The 17,559-nt window shown below is 30.8% G+C and overlaps 1 protein-coding gene across 1 annotated transcript in view; it reads left to right on the top strand.

Annotated features, from left to right (window-relative positions):
• The window catches only part of LOC117171031 (microtubule-associated serine/threonine-protein kinase 2), a 32,736-nt gene extending 16,062 nt beyond the window's left edge, over positions 1 to 16,674 (top strand). Inside the window, exons 15-21 of the mRNA XM_033358076.1 lie at positions 205 to 739; positions 1,385 to 1,569; positions 3,036 to 3,256; positions 3,354 to 3,686; positions 3,952 to 4,017; positions 7,412 to 7,916; positions 12,724 to 16,674. Of these exons, the coding sequence (XP_033213967.1) occupies positions 205 to 739; positions 1,385 to 1,569; positions 3,036 to 3,256; positions 3,354 to 3,686; positions 3,952 to 4,017; positions 7,412 to 7,916; positions 12,724 to 13,547 (2,669 nt within the window). The 3' untranslated portion in view covers positions 13,548 to 16,674. The remainder of the gene's footprint in view (positions 1 to 204; positions 740 to 1,384; positions 1,570 to 3,035; positions 3,257 to 3,353; positions 3,687 to 3,951; positions 4,018 to 7,411; positions 7,917 to 12,723) is intronic.
• The last annotated feature ends 885 nt before the right edge of the window (positions 16,675 to 17,559 follow it).

Here is a 17,559-nt window from a genome sequence, read left to right on the forward strand (position 1 = left end):
ACTCATTTTTTGTAACGTGGTAACAAGATGAGAATTGAAAGCAAACTGAATGTTAAATCAAAAAGCATGAAAGAGGGAGCTCTTCTTAATATTTTCACACCACAATCATGTCGATACACCTTACCGACTGCGAGTAAAGCCACCCACGCTTTAACTTGACAGACTGTATGTACTTAATCCAACCTTGAATATTATTTTTTTTAGCTCGAATGGATCGTTACAATCATGATTTAGGAGATGACACTGACGATACTGATGATTCTCCCCTATTCGGCTCTTTCTCCTCCTACTCGCCACAATCGCGCAAGATTTCTCAAACACGTCCCCACTTGAATACAGAATCTGATTTAGATTTCACAAAGAAGCAATTATTCCCCACCGAAGTCGAAAGGACAATCTCACAATTGTCTCCCAGTTCTTCAGTCTCGGTTTCCCCGCCCTCGAAACTCGCAGAGAAAATTCAAAGTATTGAGAAAACTCCACCCATTAAAAGCAGCCCTCTCGCCAAATCTGAAAAGTCTGATTCTTCATTTGGAAGCCCTGCTACAATTACTGCTGTAGACTCACAATTAGCCGTCGTTAAAAATGAGGTAGCGGGAGGAACTTCAATCTGCCTTAGTACTCCGGATTCCTCACAAACAGAGTCGGACGATATTAGTCCTCAGATCCAGAGGAAGCGACACGTACATTCCCGGGATAAGTTACCCAGGTTCAGTATTTCCATTCACGGTGATGAAACGTGAGTCATGTGACATTGGCCAAGTATTTTTTATTTTTTTTACAAAGTTTTATTTATCAAGTTTCATAAATATTTCTCGTATTATTTCACTTTTTATCAAGGTGTCTACCTGAATCGGGAAAAGCCAGGAATTTTGTTCAGTGAAAAAACGGGAATATATATTTTAAATCAAAGAGAGAAAAAATGTATGTATTGAAATAAAAGTATAAAAACTCTAATTATGATTTAGAAGGGGGGATTTTAGAAAAGATATCTGTAATTATGAATTTGAAAAGTGAATTTTCTCAAATATTACTATATTTCGGACTTCGAGCTGGACATTTTCGAACAGAATTATAATTTCAAGTTGAAACGGGAAAATAACAAAATTCTGGGAGCATCCCATGAATTTAAAAGTATTCGTCTGGTAGACACTTTGTTTATTTATGATTTAATTTTGATTTGAAGTTTACATTTAATTTTTAGTGCTTGAAGCATGATCTTGAATTTATGAATTTTCGTTATTATTATTATTATTATTATTATTATTATTTTACATTGTCATGTTGCATTGTCATTTTGCATTGTTATTGGTAACATTCAGCAAAGTCGAAATTTGGTATCTAGATTATAAAAATTCTAATTAAATTATTATTGGATTTTCAGATTGGATTTGGCAGCAGCTCATAGAGATGCAGCAGACGACAAACATAACTCAAGTACTGACTCATTCGAATCATTTACAACAGCACTGCCTCTTTTGCCAACTGGAAAGCAAAAGTCTCGGTCCGTTATTAAATCTGCATCGACTAGTGGATTATCTTTGGTTATACCGGCCAGCGACTTTTCTTGTGAGTATATTCAAGCATTTTTTAGTCCAAACTTACAAAATATAAAGTATTTATTTCATCTATCTGTAATAATAAAGTAATCTGGCTTTATTCTGGCGGCAGTCTGTTCAACGTCAAGTTTCAGCGTTTCTATTGGGTTTTAAGTGCTTTGAACTTTATTTTATCATAGGATAAATGTCCATTTATTTTTTGTTCTTTTGCTAGTTTATAAAGATTTTTCCCGGTTATTGAAATACTGACCCTTGAAAAATAAAACATTTAAAAACTTGAAGTAATTAAAACTCAGTTTTAATCATTCAAAGTGGAACAATAATTCTAAATTGTCATGTGTTTAAAATTATAACATTATTACTTGATCAATTTTAAATGCAATCGTTTTCAAGTTAAAAGCATTCAAAGTGGAGTAATTTTAATTGCAATGCCTTCAAAGTGAAACAGTATTTTAAAATAAACAACTCAAAATTGTACTGTCTCGCTGCTTTTCAAGTATAGACATTATTTTTTCAACTATGATTAACATATGATTTTTAAATCTATCAGAAAACAATATAATGTGAAACATTTATGGCTGATGAGAGGACATATCATTTCTTTCTGATGGATTGCAAAATCGCAAATGGAGAAAATACTATTCAATTGTTGAAAAAATGCCGTACGAAATTGAAAAACAAAAACATAGCACAACTTTTTCACCACTTATGGACTGAAAACGATTGATTCACGTAAACTTTCACATTGATATCGTTGATAGACCATTTTTAGTTTAAAGCTTTAAAAATTGAATAATGTAAAATCTAAATTTATCGGGGTTTGGCCAACTATACAAATTATTCAAAATAGTTTGGTTTTAACTAAATAAATTCAAAATTGTACAACATTCAATATTTTCTTATGTCAAATTTAAGATGGTCATTATCTAGAATATTAAATTGAAAGCCTTAATAGTTACGCGATTTTTTCTTTGAATCATTAGACAATCCATAAATGTGAAACATCTAAGATTTTATACTACCAAATTGAAGCCTGCCAAAAGTAAGCGATTTTTATTATTAGGTTTTTAAACTTATGCGATTTCATACTAAACATTATTAAATTTTATAATATTTAATAATTGTCCAATTTTATACTCTTAAGGATTTTCGAAATATTAAAATTAAAATGTGTCAAATTAATGTTTTGAAAATTTAATAGTTTTAAGTTTGGGACAATCGAAGTTTGACATGTTTAAAATGAATCTTTAAAAATTGTACACTCGACAGTTTTGCGGCACTTGGAATTAAAAAAAAATGTTGATATAAAGGTCTAAAAACTAAACATTCAATACAGATGAATACATTCGAAATTTAATCATTGCACTGTTTTGCAAAATTAAATTGGAAGCCTGCATATTGATCAATTCCAAGAAAAATAGGAATTCAAAATATAGTTCATTTTTACAATTAATATTCCCTATTATTTTACTTCAGATGATGCTTCAGGGGGTAATCAACATATTGAATCACCAGGTGGATCATCAACTGCATCTTCACGTGATACTTCACCTTGTCGAGAGCTGAGTCCTCTCGTAACAAGTCTAAAGCCTCCGATTATAATTCGAAGAGGCCCTCGAGGTTTTGGATTCACGGTCCACACGATCAGAGTTTATTACGGTGACAGTGACTTTTACACGATGCATCATTTAGTTATGGTAAAATTAAAAATTTCACTAATTATTCATCTATACCTAATAATAAATATCGAAATATGTTTGCAATCTCACTTTTTCTCTCTTAATTGATTTACAGGCAGTGGATCCGTCCAGCCCTGCTTTCGAGGCTGGATTGAGACCCGGAGATTTGATAACTCATATAAATGGGGAGCCAGTTCAAGGCTTGTATCACACGCAAGTATTGCAGCTTATGTTGAGTGGCGGGGACCACGTGACTTTAAGAAGTACGCCGCTCGAAAATACGAGCATAAAATCTGGAGGTCGAAGGCGAGAACTTACGCAGAGTAAAATGGCGAGAAAAACTTTGCACAGGCAGCGAAAGCAGAAACGGGATCATTCTGACAAGAAGCGGAAAACTTCACTCTTCAGAAGAATTAGCTCAAAACGCGCAAGCGTTGAGATGCAACAGGCATGTAGAAATTAAATGATTCATTGAGAATCAACGACTTATGCAAGTCAGCACTCGTAAAATTATTCTAGTATTCATCTTGTCACGATTCCCTTAATTTGCACGTTTCACTATAGAAAGTTATCAAAAAAGTGTACAGCATTCGATTATTTACACTTTACCAAGCTGAGAACACTTTGTCGTTGTATTTACAGAATCGCAAATCAAGAGTTACATGACACTTACACATTAGCAATGCTAAGCGCAATTTCTTCTTTTATTGCAGCCATTAAGTATCAGTTGTCCCTTGTCAGCACCCATTCTACCCAGTGACAGCAAACCTCCACTTATGGTATGATTTCTTGTACATTTTGTCACGTTTTATCAGTTTTTATTACGTATAATTTTTTGATTAATTTATATTGCTCCAAGAAAACAAAAATTTGGTATGCTATTGCTTCTATACTAGAACGCTTTTGAATGTTGTGTTTTTAATTACGCAGTAACATAAATACTGGGGTGCATGGCAGAAAATAACATTTTCGATTGTTTTTTTTAAACGCGAGGATATTCCTTTTTATGAAAACATAATCCCATTTTTTCTTGATTTTTTAAAAACAGATTCAGAGGTCGCGACGAATTTTTTTTGTTAATAATTGATGTCATTAGCTTTTAGAATTTTTTACACGTAATTACAATAAATGAAAATGAAATGTGCTAAAATTACCCTTGACATTTGTTGCAGTCGGAAAAAGGGAATAGAATTTCATTGATAGTTGTCTACCATGTAATACTTAGAGAATTTTGTACTATTAACGAAATTCTGTTCCATTTTTTTGTCGTAAAAAAATGTGAAAGAGTCACTTTGTCATTTCAATTGTGTTTAAATCATATATTTTTGTATACTAAGGCTATTGATGGACATCAATATTAATTTTTTGTTTGGTAAATATAGGTTTCATTCTTCAATATATTCTTCAATATATATAATTAAATGTAAACAAAATTTAAAAAGTTAATTACATAATTTTCTGGGCAAAAAAATCCTTGCGTCCTCTAATCTTTTTTTTTTAATCCAGAAAAAAAGGGGATTTTTTCATAAAAAGAAATTTTAACTTCGCGTTGCAAAAAAATGGAAAATTTCATTTTCTGTTGGGCACCCGGATAAATACATATGTCTAATGGCTTATACCTGGGTTGCTACAAATCTGGAAGGCCAGAAAAAGTCAACCCAATTTGAAAAAATTATTAGATTTTATTTATTTGAACCTACTTCTTGATATAATAATTTTTTTAGTACTCCATAGCGATTTGATTTTGTACTAATGAAAATAATAGGATCATAATTCCAGAATTTATTTAAATTTTCTAACAATATTAGTGAGCATTGTTTAGAATTAAATTATTATTGACAAGCCCGTTATATTCCCTGGTGGAAATAATTTCTATGAATTCAGTAAGAAAAAACCTTTCGTAGAATGGCGTACTCTTTGAGTGATTCATTTCTTCTGCGACGGATCAAAAGTTTTTTAAACTCCGAAATGATATTTTTAAATTTGGGAAGTCTAGAGCCTTTTGCAAGGTTGACGTTTTCATATAAAATTAAGGAAAATGCTACAACGTACTAGATTCTTATTTTTTTCTTGGAAAATAGTATTTATTCATAATTATGTATAGAAATTTGTAATTTTTATAAGAAAAACTGAAAATTTGTAAATTGCAAATTTTTGTTGTTGTAGAATTTTCTTAATTTTCTACATAAACTTATTTAAAAATATGAAAAACTGATCCTTTAATATGGGGTTTTCGATTTTTCTAGTTTTTTGTGGAAAATTATAGCTATTCTTAATTATATTGAGTGAATTGAAATAACACCACACTGTGAATTTTCTTCGACCTTTGTATAAATAGCGAAATTATTTTTCCAATAGAATTAATTGATTTGGCCATACGGTCCAATAAAAAGCAATGGGTTCAGATGTCAAAGAATCAAAATTTATTCGTCATTTTTATATATAACCTGTAGTAATATTGAGATAAAAAAAGTTTAAATTCGTCGCTATTTCTTAAGAAACATAACTTTGCAGTGAAACAAAAATTAGTTTGATTTTATTATGATGAAGTTTAAAAGAAATATTCTTTATTTATGAAGAATAAATGTTTGAATTAATTAAAACAGACATTGCGAGCATTGAATTGAAACCTAAAATTTTTGTTTAGAGGCATCAATATTGTAAATATAACTACATCTTGTAAAAGCAAAACGAAGTATTGCGGTGTGTATTTCCATGAACACTATAATTCGTTTTAGTTTTTAAGAATGTAGTTAAATTTACAATATTGAAGCCTCTAAAATTTGTTCTGAGGTTTCAATTCAATGTTCGCAATCTCCGTTTTAATTAATTGCAACATTTATTCTTCATAAAGAAGGAATATTTCTTTTAAAGTTCGTTACAATAAAATAAAACTAATTTTTGTTTCACTCCAAAATTATGTTTCTTAAAAAATATCGACGAATTTAAACTGCTTTTTGGATATCTCAATATTATTACAGGTTCTTTTGACCTTTAAGGAAGACCTGCAATAAAAGATCGCAACGAAAGTTGGTTTAAAAATGAGAAATTATGGTTCCTTGACATTTGAATCCATCGCTTTTTATTCAACCGTATGACCAAATTAATCAATTCTTTCGCAAGAATAACATTGCTATTCATAATTATTTATATAATAAAAAGATATTTATTTGACATACTTCAGACAAAAGAAAAGAATCTGGATATTGTTAAAGATCTATTATTATTTGTCGACGTTTCGAGCACTAAATGTTCTCCTCATGAGGACAGTTAATTATTAAAAAGTTCCATTCAAATTAAAGCTTTATAAAAACCTCATCTCATTCTCTTTTTCTCGTGAGTCGAATTATTAAGATCACTTCTGTTTAATTCCTTATAATTAAAACCTATCAACTTAACTGATTTCATGATAAAAAATATTGAAATAAATAAGTTGTTAATATTTATAATAAATTATTAATTTCAATATTTTTTATCATGAAATCAGTTAATTGATTTTAATTATCAAGAATTAAGCAGAAGTGATCTCAATAATTAGACTCACGAGAAAAAGAGAATGAGATGAGATTTTTATAAACCTTAGCTTTGAACGGAACTTTTTAATAATTGACTGTCCTGACGAGAAGAACATTTCGTGTTCGAAACGTCGACATATAATCAAGGATCTTCAACAACATGCAGATTATTTCCTTGCTCTGAAGTATGTCAAATGAACATCATCATATTTGTAAATCTTTTTTAATTTTACAAAAATAAAATAGGAAAAACTACTCCTTTTGACAGACTATTACAAAATCTATCATTTTTACGATCGTCTGTAAAAAGGGCGTTCTTATAGAACATTGTAGTTTGCTGTAAAAACTATATCCATCAGGGTTTGGATTGATTAATGATTGAGCAAGAAATTATTAGTAAATTAGTCTGAGACCAGTAGAATGTGCTTGGATGGAATAGAATTGATTGGATTTTTTCAAAAGCAGATCTGGAAAACCTGAAATTGTCATGAAATTTTGAAAGTGGACTTCTGCAGCAACCCTGAATGACATTTAAAAGATACATGATTAGCCATCAATACTTAAATAAACATCAATAATTGACAAACAGGATTAAGTTCAAATCTCGACAAACATGCAGAATGAACAAAAAAGTACGAAAATGCGTTTTAAATTCTAGATGGCAGTTGGAATGTGTTCTCCTTCAATGGTATCAGCCAGTCGATCATTCCAGTCGTTCACGCGGTCTCTTCCTGCTCAGCAAGATTCATTCCTCTACTACGGAGGGTCTTCTTCTAAGGCTGCTTGTAATCCGTCCTCATCGACAAACCGTCCCAGCACCGAATCTTATCACTCCGCTGGAACTTCAAGCCCGTGTTCCAGTCCAAGCTCTTCATCCCCAGGCTCCAGTACTTCCATTGTGAACATGTCGAATATGACCAGTCAGTCCCATTATCAGAGACCAAGTACTTTGCATGGTTTGAAGCACAAGCTTCACACTGCTGCTAAGAATATTCACTCTCCGAATCGCAGAAAATCTGTGGGGCATATTCCGCTATCGCCTTTGGCAAGAACTCCTAGTCCTTCACCCATACCTGCCAGTCCCACCAGGAGTCCCAGTCCTTTGACATTTCCAACTGGACATCAGCCGGGCAGTTCCAACACTACTCAGTCTTATAGTCCAGGTATGATTTTTCTTATAGTTTTTCAATGGAACTGATATTAGCGACGTTTGCGTGGAACAGAAAATAAAGAATATCCTTACCTTTCTTCGCGGACGATCAGTAATCATGAATGTTGTAGCATTCTAAACATTCTAAATTTTGTTCCAAAATGTCTAAAGTGTCTAAAATGGTTCATTCTCAAACTTTGAGGAATTAATTTTCTAGATTTTGATGGTAAGTAATTGCAAAAAAAGTGTCATCACCTGACTGTGAAGGAAACTAGTATTTTTCAACCCTTAACCTAAGTTGACAATTATCCCCGACGGCTAGGAGGATAAAGCTGTGTTTGCATTTGCAGTGAAACCCTTCAATAGCCCTCCCTTTCATAGCCCTTCCGAGAATTGACGCCGCGCCACAGGTAGTTGTAGCATGAGCTGCGCGGGGCCTGCGGTTGTCACTCAGGCGAGCACTCGGACGTAAAGAAACAAAAGCGGAGCGGGCTATAATGAGGTAGTTCCCAACCACCGTCAGCCCCAAAATCGGCGCTATAGAAGAGTTTCACTGTATTTTTTATCAGAATATAGAACATTCACGCCACACATTTGAGGTAAGAAACTTGCAACACATTATATAATTTTATTTTTCAATTTTTAATATATAGGGGTTGAAAACTTTCCCCTAATGCAAGAGGGATGACACTTTTTTTCATTACCTTGCCATAAAAAAGAGCATAATTCTTGCAGTACACTGGAGTCAATTTATTTACGAAATGAAGGAAATTTTTTTTTAACGGTATTTAAACACAGACCGGTCCCTATATACCCTATTGTACCCTATATTCAGTTAGGTCCTTAAAATACTCTATTTTCAAAATTTGGTCCCTATCGTACCATATTTGCAGCCCATTATGGAACTTTAAACAAATTTTAATATGATCGAATCAGGAAATTTATTTAGGAAGAAGGTATAAAAAAATAATCAGTCATTATTCGTCACTTTTTTATCGAATCATTTTTCAGTTACTTTTTAAAGAAAAAGTCACTTTCAGTTACTTTTCTTTCAATAATGATTGATGGGTTATTATATTAATATTCAACATATATTCTATATCCATTTATGAATTGTATTAAATTATTTTGAAATATTTCAGGGTAGTTCTAAAGGTTTCGAGAAATTTTTAATAGACTTCAATAATCTGAAGGGATTTTAAATATTTTAAATATTTTAGGGAATTTTGAAAGATTCCACGTTTTTAAAAATTATTTTTATTAATTGTAAGGGACTTCAAAGCGCTTGAAATATTTTAGGATCAAGAATTTTCTAGACATTCGGAAGGTATGAAACGAGTTTACAGGGCCTATAAAGTTTTAAAATATTTAAGAAAATGTGCACAGGATTTTTTATCATTAAACTTTCCGGGATTTCAGGAAATATCAGATTTTATAGAATGTTACGGGATTTTATAATATTTTAGTGGATTTTGAAGAATTGTCTTCAGAGAAGTGAGGTATGTCGTAGAGTTTTAAAGACTTGAAGAGATTTGAAATTATTTTTTGGAATTCACCCTGTATTTTTATTAATTTGTCCTGAATTCTTTCGAATTTTTTTAATTTTTAAAAGTTTTTATTTAATTGATCCTGATGATCAATTTATAAGATGATCAAACGATTAAAAATAGTTTAAGATATTTTTCATATACCTTGGAATTTTTAAGAGCTTTAAAGAATTTTAAAGGATTTCAAAAGATTTGAAAGGATTTTTAATATTTTAGGTTATTTTACAATATTGCAAGTAATTTCAATTTTTCAAAGAATTTGCAATATTTTATGGTATTTTATACGATTCAAAGGAATTTCCAAGAAATTGAACTAAAGTGCAAGGGAATTACAAGGGTTTTAATCATTTTAAAGGATTTTAATATTTTAATGGATTTTAGAGTATTTATTTATAAGAAGTGAGCGATTTCGTAATATTATTTGCAATTCATCTGGAACTTATCCTGATTTTTTTATGAATGTATTCTGAAGTCCTTTCAATTCTTATAAATTTACTCAATTCCATGGATTTTTAAAAAGCTTTTGTTTCATTAACCTTGAAGTGTTTAAAATTCACCTTAAAGTTTGAGACATTTCATCAAATTCTTTTGAATTCTCTTTGATTTTTCGAAAGTAATTTTGAATTTAATCAATTCATTTGAATTCTTTCATATTTTTTAATTTTTTTCAATTCACTTGATTGCTTTTTAAATTCAGCTTAATTTACCCTGAATTCTGATTAATTTACCCTCTATTCTATTAAATTCTGTGGAGTTTTCTTGCATTTTTTGAATTCACTTGAATTTTTTTAATTTAGTCAATTCCACTTAGTTCAATGGATTAAAAAATTTTTTAACAGTTTTCATTTAATTGGTCCTAAAGTCTTACAAAATTAACTTAAAAGCTCAGCCATTTCGTCAAACTCTTTTGAATTCCCTTGAATTTTTTTAAGCTCTTCTGGTATTTTCTGAATTCAATGAATCTTTGTCATATTTTTGAATTGTTTTCAATTCATTTTAATTTTTTTTTAATTGACCTTGAATTTTTATGAATTTCATCGACTTCTCTTCGTTTACCTTCAATTTCTCTAAATTCATTCCCATTTGACGGAAATCAATATAATTTATTTGATTAAAAAATTTTTTTCAATTCGTATGATTTCGATTTCTTTTTAATTTAACTTAAACTTTTTTGAAGTTTTATCAATGTATCCTGAATTTTTTACTCTTTGAGCGTGAAACAGTACCCTAAACGCGTCACTAAAAGTACTTTTTGGTCCCTATATTTTATCCCATAAGGACTGTGAGGTCTGCACACGGTATTTATCGGTACATTGTTGTAAAAACTTGTATCTTTTACCATTGAATTATATTTTCTTGTTATATGATTTAAAAAAACTCCAAACGTCACTCTCACTTTTGAGTAACTTGTTTGACCATTCCAACCTGTTCGAACCAATTCTGGTCTAAAATGTTTACATAATTCCAATTTCTAATAAAAAATTGTAGAAAGAAGGTTTGAGAAGACTTACAAGATTTCGAAGATTTTAAAGATTTTAGATTCCAGAAGATTTGAAGATTTAAATATTTAATAGATTACGCGGATTTCAGAAAGATTTCAAAGATTAAAAATACATATTTCAAAGATTTTACAAAGATTCCAAAGATCTCACGAAAGCTTGTACACCAGATGTCAAAAGTGATCAGCAACCCCTCCTGGTACAATGAAACTTTAATTTAATTTGACCAATATGAGAATTGTAATAAGAGCCTTATGTTTCATTTTCATTATAGAAACTGAACAAATTTTTTTTTTTGTATTATAGAAACTAAAAAGTTTAAGTCTTATTCATTTAACGTTATTAATTTTATTTATTTCCAAATAAAATTGAAATTGTTCATATGATAGGGTCGTTTCATGATTTACAATTGCATTTTTCAATATTAAATAATCTATCCTTCACGTTGGACCTTATTCTAACATTCTGATTTCACAGACTCTTTTTTTATTGCCAACTTAGCTTAACCGAAATTTATTTAATAGAAATCACAAGACTTATAAAAAAATGGTTTCATAATTTATTATCAATCTCGGAATTATATTAATTAAATTTGTATAGCTTATAGCTGAACATAAAATCAGAATCGAATGTTTCATAACGGTTACTGATTTTTAAAATTCTCAATTTTCTGGCCAGTTTATTTGTGTTTTGTATAGTTTCGATTTGAAAGGGTAGTTGCATTCGGCTCGAATTATTAATTGACGAGAAAAATATATTAATTAAAAGGGGGGATCTTCAATCAGAAAAATGGATCTGCTGCAAATCATCACTTGATTTTAAATTTGATAACTGTTTAAAGATGTCCACTGCGTATAGTCCACTTCAAAATTGAGCGATTTTTAGAATGATTTATAAAATTGAAGACAAATCTAATCGCGCTTTAGACCAATTTTTTATATTGAAATTGTTAATTTAACAAAAATTATATGGAATTTTGTGTTTTAGTTTCAATTTTAGGTAAAATATGTACTTCTCATCCAATACAAGGTTGATCGAGGGTTAATTTTATTCCTTAAAAGATTCTTTACAAATCTGTTTGGTGGGGTTTTACTCAAATTAACATTATTTAGGAAAAATGTTATTTTTATAAATAATAACTGTATGATTAAAAAAAAAAGTTTATGTAACCCAAAAAAGAAAGATTGGGAAGAATCTGTTGAGATATAAATAAAAACAGATCTTGATTAATAGGATTGGATAAAAGTGGTAACATTGACCTTAAATTGAAGCTAAAACACTAAAATTTATAAGGTAAACGTCCCATTAATTGTGACATTTATTTTTGCTTTTTGTTTAACTTGAATGTATTTAAATTCTGGTTGATACAATAAACGAACTGTTTACCGTTACGGGATTTTTCACAAGACTTTTCTTTTTTTTCTTACCTTTTCTAGCTCGTTCAGGGCTCAGGTTACCTGGACATGTTGAATGGACATATTTCATATTAACAGGATATGTACCTTACATATAACATTTCTAAAATAAAAGTTGAAGCTAAACAATTTTTGTTCTAAAGTACTTTTAGAAATTCTCCATGAAAGATAACAATGATTCACATTGGGTCAATTTTTGTCGATTTTATCAATCATTATAAAGGTTGTATGAATTTTCTGATTGTCTGTACGTACAGTATATCCTTAAAAATAAGTTTTCTCTTAAATGAAACAGTATTTACATATTTCTAATACAAAAAAATCGTTAAAACTGATTTATTTCTGTTTTAATGTTTCAGGAGTTTCAATGTCAACTCCGAACAATCAAAAGAAGGGTTTTAATCGACCGAAATCTGCAGAACCTGGCTCGCCCTTACTGAGACGTGCACTTAGTCCAGACAGACTGCATCCTCGTTCGGCCGAGAACAAAACTTCGATCTCACCACTAGCGAATACTGTAGTAAAAGTTAATCCGCGCGTAACGATCGCACAAACGTCCAGTCTTGAAACTACAGAAGAAGTGGGTGACGCCACTAAAGAAAGTAATGAATCTAAGTCTGATAAAAAGGTAGCGGGTGAACAGAAAGTTGCCCAAGATTATTCTAAGCTAACTCACGGGATATCGATCAATATTGGAAATGTGGGCATGTCGAATTCGTGTGGAAGCACTCAGTTGCCGAGAATTGCAGAGGAAAAAGATTCACCAACTGGCACGAAAAGCGACGATTACTCAGCGAGAGTAAGTGGAATTTCTGAAAACAGAGCGAAAGATTTTACAGCGAAGACTCAACAAGTTTTCGAACCAGTGAATATTAAAGATCTTCAATGGAGAGGAAGTAAGGGTGAAACATCGACTGATAAAGAGTCTACACCTGCCCATAAAAAAAGTAACGAAAAAAGCGAAGTGTCTTCAACGAACTTTGATAAACATACTGCAAGCTCCTCCTCTTCGTCGGGTAAGCCTAATACTTTCGAGGCAGCAATCTCCAATAAAATTTTCGCGGAAAGCAGTCCAGAGGGAAAAAAAATTTTAAAACGATATAAATTTGATGGTTTAAGTTTCGGATCGAGCTCTCACGAAAAGACAAGACAAGAGTCGGTAGAAAGTAAGAAAAACAAATAAGTTAGTCTCTTGTTGTTTGCTCTTTTCTTAGTTTTAATTATAGTTCGTACTTTGTAATTTCTATTCAAATCTATTCATGTACAAGGCGATTCGATTTCGTTGGTAATCTCTAGTCAAACTTTCAAGAAAGTGCTTTTCGTGTTAAATGAACTGTTCTCAAAGTATGAGATATAATAAAAATCGAAATTTGATAGGGAACTTTTCGAGAGCCTCTTAAGAGAAAAATCACATTCTTTTAACAACGAAAACAAAAAATGAATTTTCATTGAAAGGAACTTGTCAAATTTTGCTTTCTTAGTTCTCTCGTATAAACAAAACTAAAGCTGGTTCGATGCTGATAGTTTCTTCAGTAGGAAACCAATATTACAGTATAAACTCGTGCAGCTTTTAATTCACATAATAGTCAGTGTAAATTACACGTTTATAAATAATTGATGGCTTCACATCAAACAAAGAATGCACCCGATTCTTATCTCGTATTTCACTGTTTGTTGAATCAACTACGTTTAATTAATGCAGTCCGCAAATATTTCCTCTTTGAAATAACTGCTTAAAGTTCAAAGCGGGCGGTTTAGTCTCGACCCGAGCGCTTCGCGTTTCGAGCGTATTTTACATACGTTTAGTGCTCGGCATAGACGCTTTGCGATCGATGCGAGCAATCAGCAATCGAACACAAATTCTACATGATTATAAAAGTACTCGAAAGTATTTAGGAACTTTTCTGGTTGGCATTCGGAACATTATCACATTTTTTAAGGGTCTGATAAATTAAGGTTTATTTATTTCATTCTAAAAATTGACTCCTTAAGCGATTAAGATTATCTAATCCGAATTAAAAAAGAAAAAAAAGTTTTTAATCAAAAAGTGGACTGATGCAGAAAGCTTAAGCTTGGATGAAACACGATCGAGATTATGATCGAAAGATCGAAATATCCTCCGAATTTTATGAAACTGCTTTCAGTGCCAATCACTCTTGATATGCGTGCACGAAGTAATATTAATTATTGATTGTCGGTTTAAGAATAATGTAAGCTCCTAGCACACTTAAGTAGATATATCCAAGGTGTATCAATGTCGGATTTCTACACTGTAAATATGTAAATGTTTTTACGAATACACGCTGGATAGTGGTTGCAAGTATATCTGAAAACTTCCCTGACTTAATCAAGGGTTTTTGCTCGTAGAGCTCCTAAAAATGCAGGTCACAGCGAATCTCCGTCCTCGAGTTCATCTGCTCTTAAAGTGAGATTTTTTTGCCTTCGCTTAAAATTAAAACTTGAGTTTTACTCTTGATAATAAATTTAGTATTTAAAATTTAAATGCTTAAGAACAACTGACAGCAGTCGGATTGTCGCTCAGTGTCTTTCGTCGTGTGATACATTTACAAGATGATAGACTTGTAAGTTTTCGGATTAGACTGATCACTATCCTGTTCACATTTATCGCTAGCCGTAAGATTCCCTCTTCCTTTATCTAATCTACTTTTAATTTCATAATCGCATATCGTATCTAAACGTAAGTGCGAAAGTGTGTTTATTATAAAAGTATGATTCTGTACTCTAGTTTGATTAAGAATGGAAGTAAGGTAAGATATGAAAAACAGTTTCAATCTGAAAAATTCTGAAGCTCTCCGACTTTTGGAATGGAAAAATTAAGTTAGTTCTTACGAAGCAATTTTGGCTTCAAAGATTTTCTTAGCAAGCATATGTTAATGCGCTGGTCGCTTAAGTTTTTATTGGTGACGTTTATTATAAATAAAATTCATCTATTTGTAGGTTCAATTGTTAGAATTCAGTTTGCATGTTTATCTGTTTTGTTAATTGGAATTTACAAAATGGCAATTTGTAGGCCTTTAAATGTCATTAAAACTTGATAAATTCTTATTTCGATTTATCAAAATTGAATCCCATGAGCTTTCAAGTATAAAAAACTTTTCCTGGAATTGAAAAATTGATTTTTCAAGGATGTCAATTTTAAATGTTTTCAAACTCGCATGTTTTTCAATTTAAAAGCTTTTACTTAAAATAAAATTAAAGTTTACGTAATTTAAAAAATGGACCGCATTTAAATTAGACCTTTCAAAATCTAAATTCCTTTAAATTTCAGTCAAGAAACTAGAATTTTTCCTAATACAGAATATATCGGAAATTAAACATTTTCCGAGGAGTGATGACGCTACTTTATTTATATAGTGAAAAAAGTTTTGGAACTACTCTAGTTTAAGTATTTTGTTGTGCATAATACTAAAATGTGTTAATTAGTTTATAAAATAATTTGTGTTAAAAATGGAACATGCGGTTGTATGGTTAATATTATACAAGACGCTTTGTTAAATTGTTTTAAAAGTCAGAGACTGTCAGAATATTCTCAGTCAGATAGCTGTTTTGGTTGATTAATTTTCTGGGGAGAGTGTAGTTTTGTCAGAGCAATTGACGGAAGGGAAGAAAACATGCTATTGTTAATCACAGATTTTTGTTATCTATTTCGCTCAACTTACACTGAATTGTGTAGTATAATATCAAAAGCGAAATAATTTATTATAACTAATAAATGGAATAGTTGCAATTGTAAGATGCCGACATAGACCATCTTATATTATCATATAGACACGAATGAAGTAGTACGGAATTTGATGTAATCTGAATAATTCTGGAAGAAGCATAATTTTTGGTTATTTTTAGAAAATCCTCAACATTATATTAAACAGAGAGGAGATTAAAACGATGAGTTTGAATTAAACGTATAATCACGTTAGTAATATTATTTTTTCGAAAACTTAAAGAAGATGTAGATCTGAAAAAATGTTTCCGGCAAGTTTCGCGGTTTCGAGGAGAATGTATGTGATAAGTATGTAGGCTGTATGTAGATTGTATTTGAATTTTATAGTGCACCTTAATTTTTTAAAGTGCTCCATTCTACTCGTATGCTTCATCTTGAAAATTGAGGCGAATTCAGTGATATATAGGAACATAATATTGTCGATGATAAAATATCCTCTCAAAGTAAACGAATCTTACATGTTCATATTTTTAGCAGTATAGCATAGTAACTGTTTTTCGTTATAATTTCCAATTGGCGCGATATTGTAGACGAATCCGAACTTTTGTAATAAAACGTTACGAAAATATATTTAAGCTGATATTGATATTTATCCCCTAGCTCTAACTTATACACTAAAACTATTATATTTAGTAAAGTTTTGTTCACAGTTTTTCTATTTCGTAAAAATATTTAGAGATAAGTTTCACGATTTAATTTTATATTTTTGACAAAAGGAAATTTATTATTAATCAAATTGTTGTTTGATTTCGAATTTGATGGTCGAAAAATGGGTTTATTAGTTTGGATACAAAATAATCTTCATTTGGTTTTGATTACTTTTTTTTAATACCAGTGAGTTTCGCATTTCGTGGTGTTTTCTTTAGTATACGGAGCAAAGAGACAGACTAGATCTGCTAGAGTTTACACTAAAATTTTCACTGAATGCTCTAGCTTAGTGAGAACTGTTTAGTTAGGACCTTCTCCAAAAAATCGGACTCTTGCGAAATGTATTCCTATTGGGTAATAGCTTATAAAATTTTTTTTCGAAATTGTGATCAATATTGAACGAAGGGGAGGGGGTAATTTTATTATTTGTGTGGAAAAGATTTTTTCGGATAACTGCTTTTATTTGGGATCAAAATAATGTTGACCTGCGTGTTTTTTAAATAGTTTTTGTAAAGTATATTGAATTATTATTATTTTTTAAAAATTATTACTTTAAATTCCATTCTTCAAAATTAACCATTTTTTAATTGTTTAAAGTTGACCCTTTTTTGTTTCAACATATTCATAAAGATCAAGAGCATTTTCATTTTCTAATATTGTTCAAAATCATAAAAATGCCGTGCATTGGTCTAAACCAGGAATTTACTGCTCATATTCGTCTACACTTAACGGATTTTGTAGTTTCTTACTTAGAAAGTCTCCGAATAAAATAAGGTGAAGGTGCTCAAATTCTTCGATTTTTTAA

The sequence above is a fragment of the Belonocnema kinseyi genome, chromosome 4 (genome assembly GCF_010883055.1).
Source record: "Belonocnema kinseyi isolate 2016_QV_RU_SX_M_011 chromosome 4, B_treatae_v1, whole genome shotgun sequence".
NCBI classification, from domain to species: Eukaryota; Metazoa; Arthropoda; class Insecta; order Hymenoptera; family Cynipidae; genus Belonocnema; species Belonocnema kinseyi.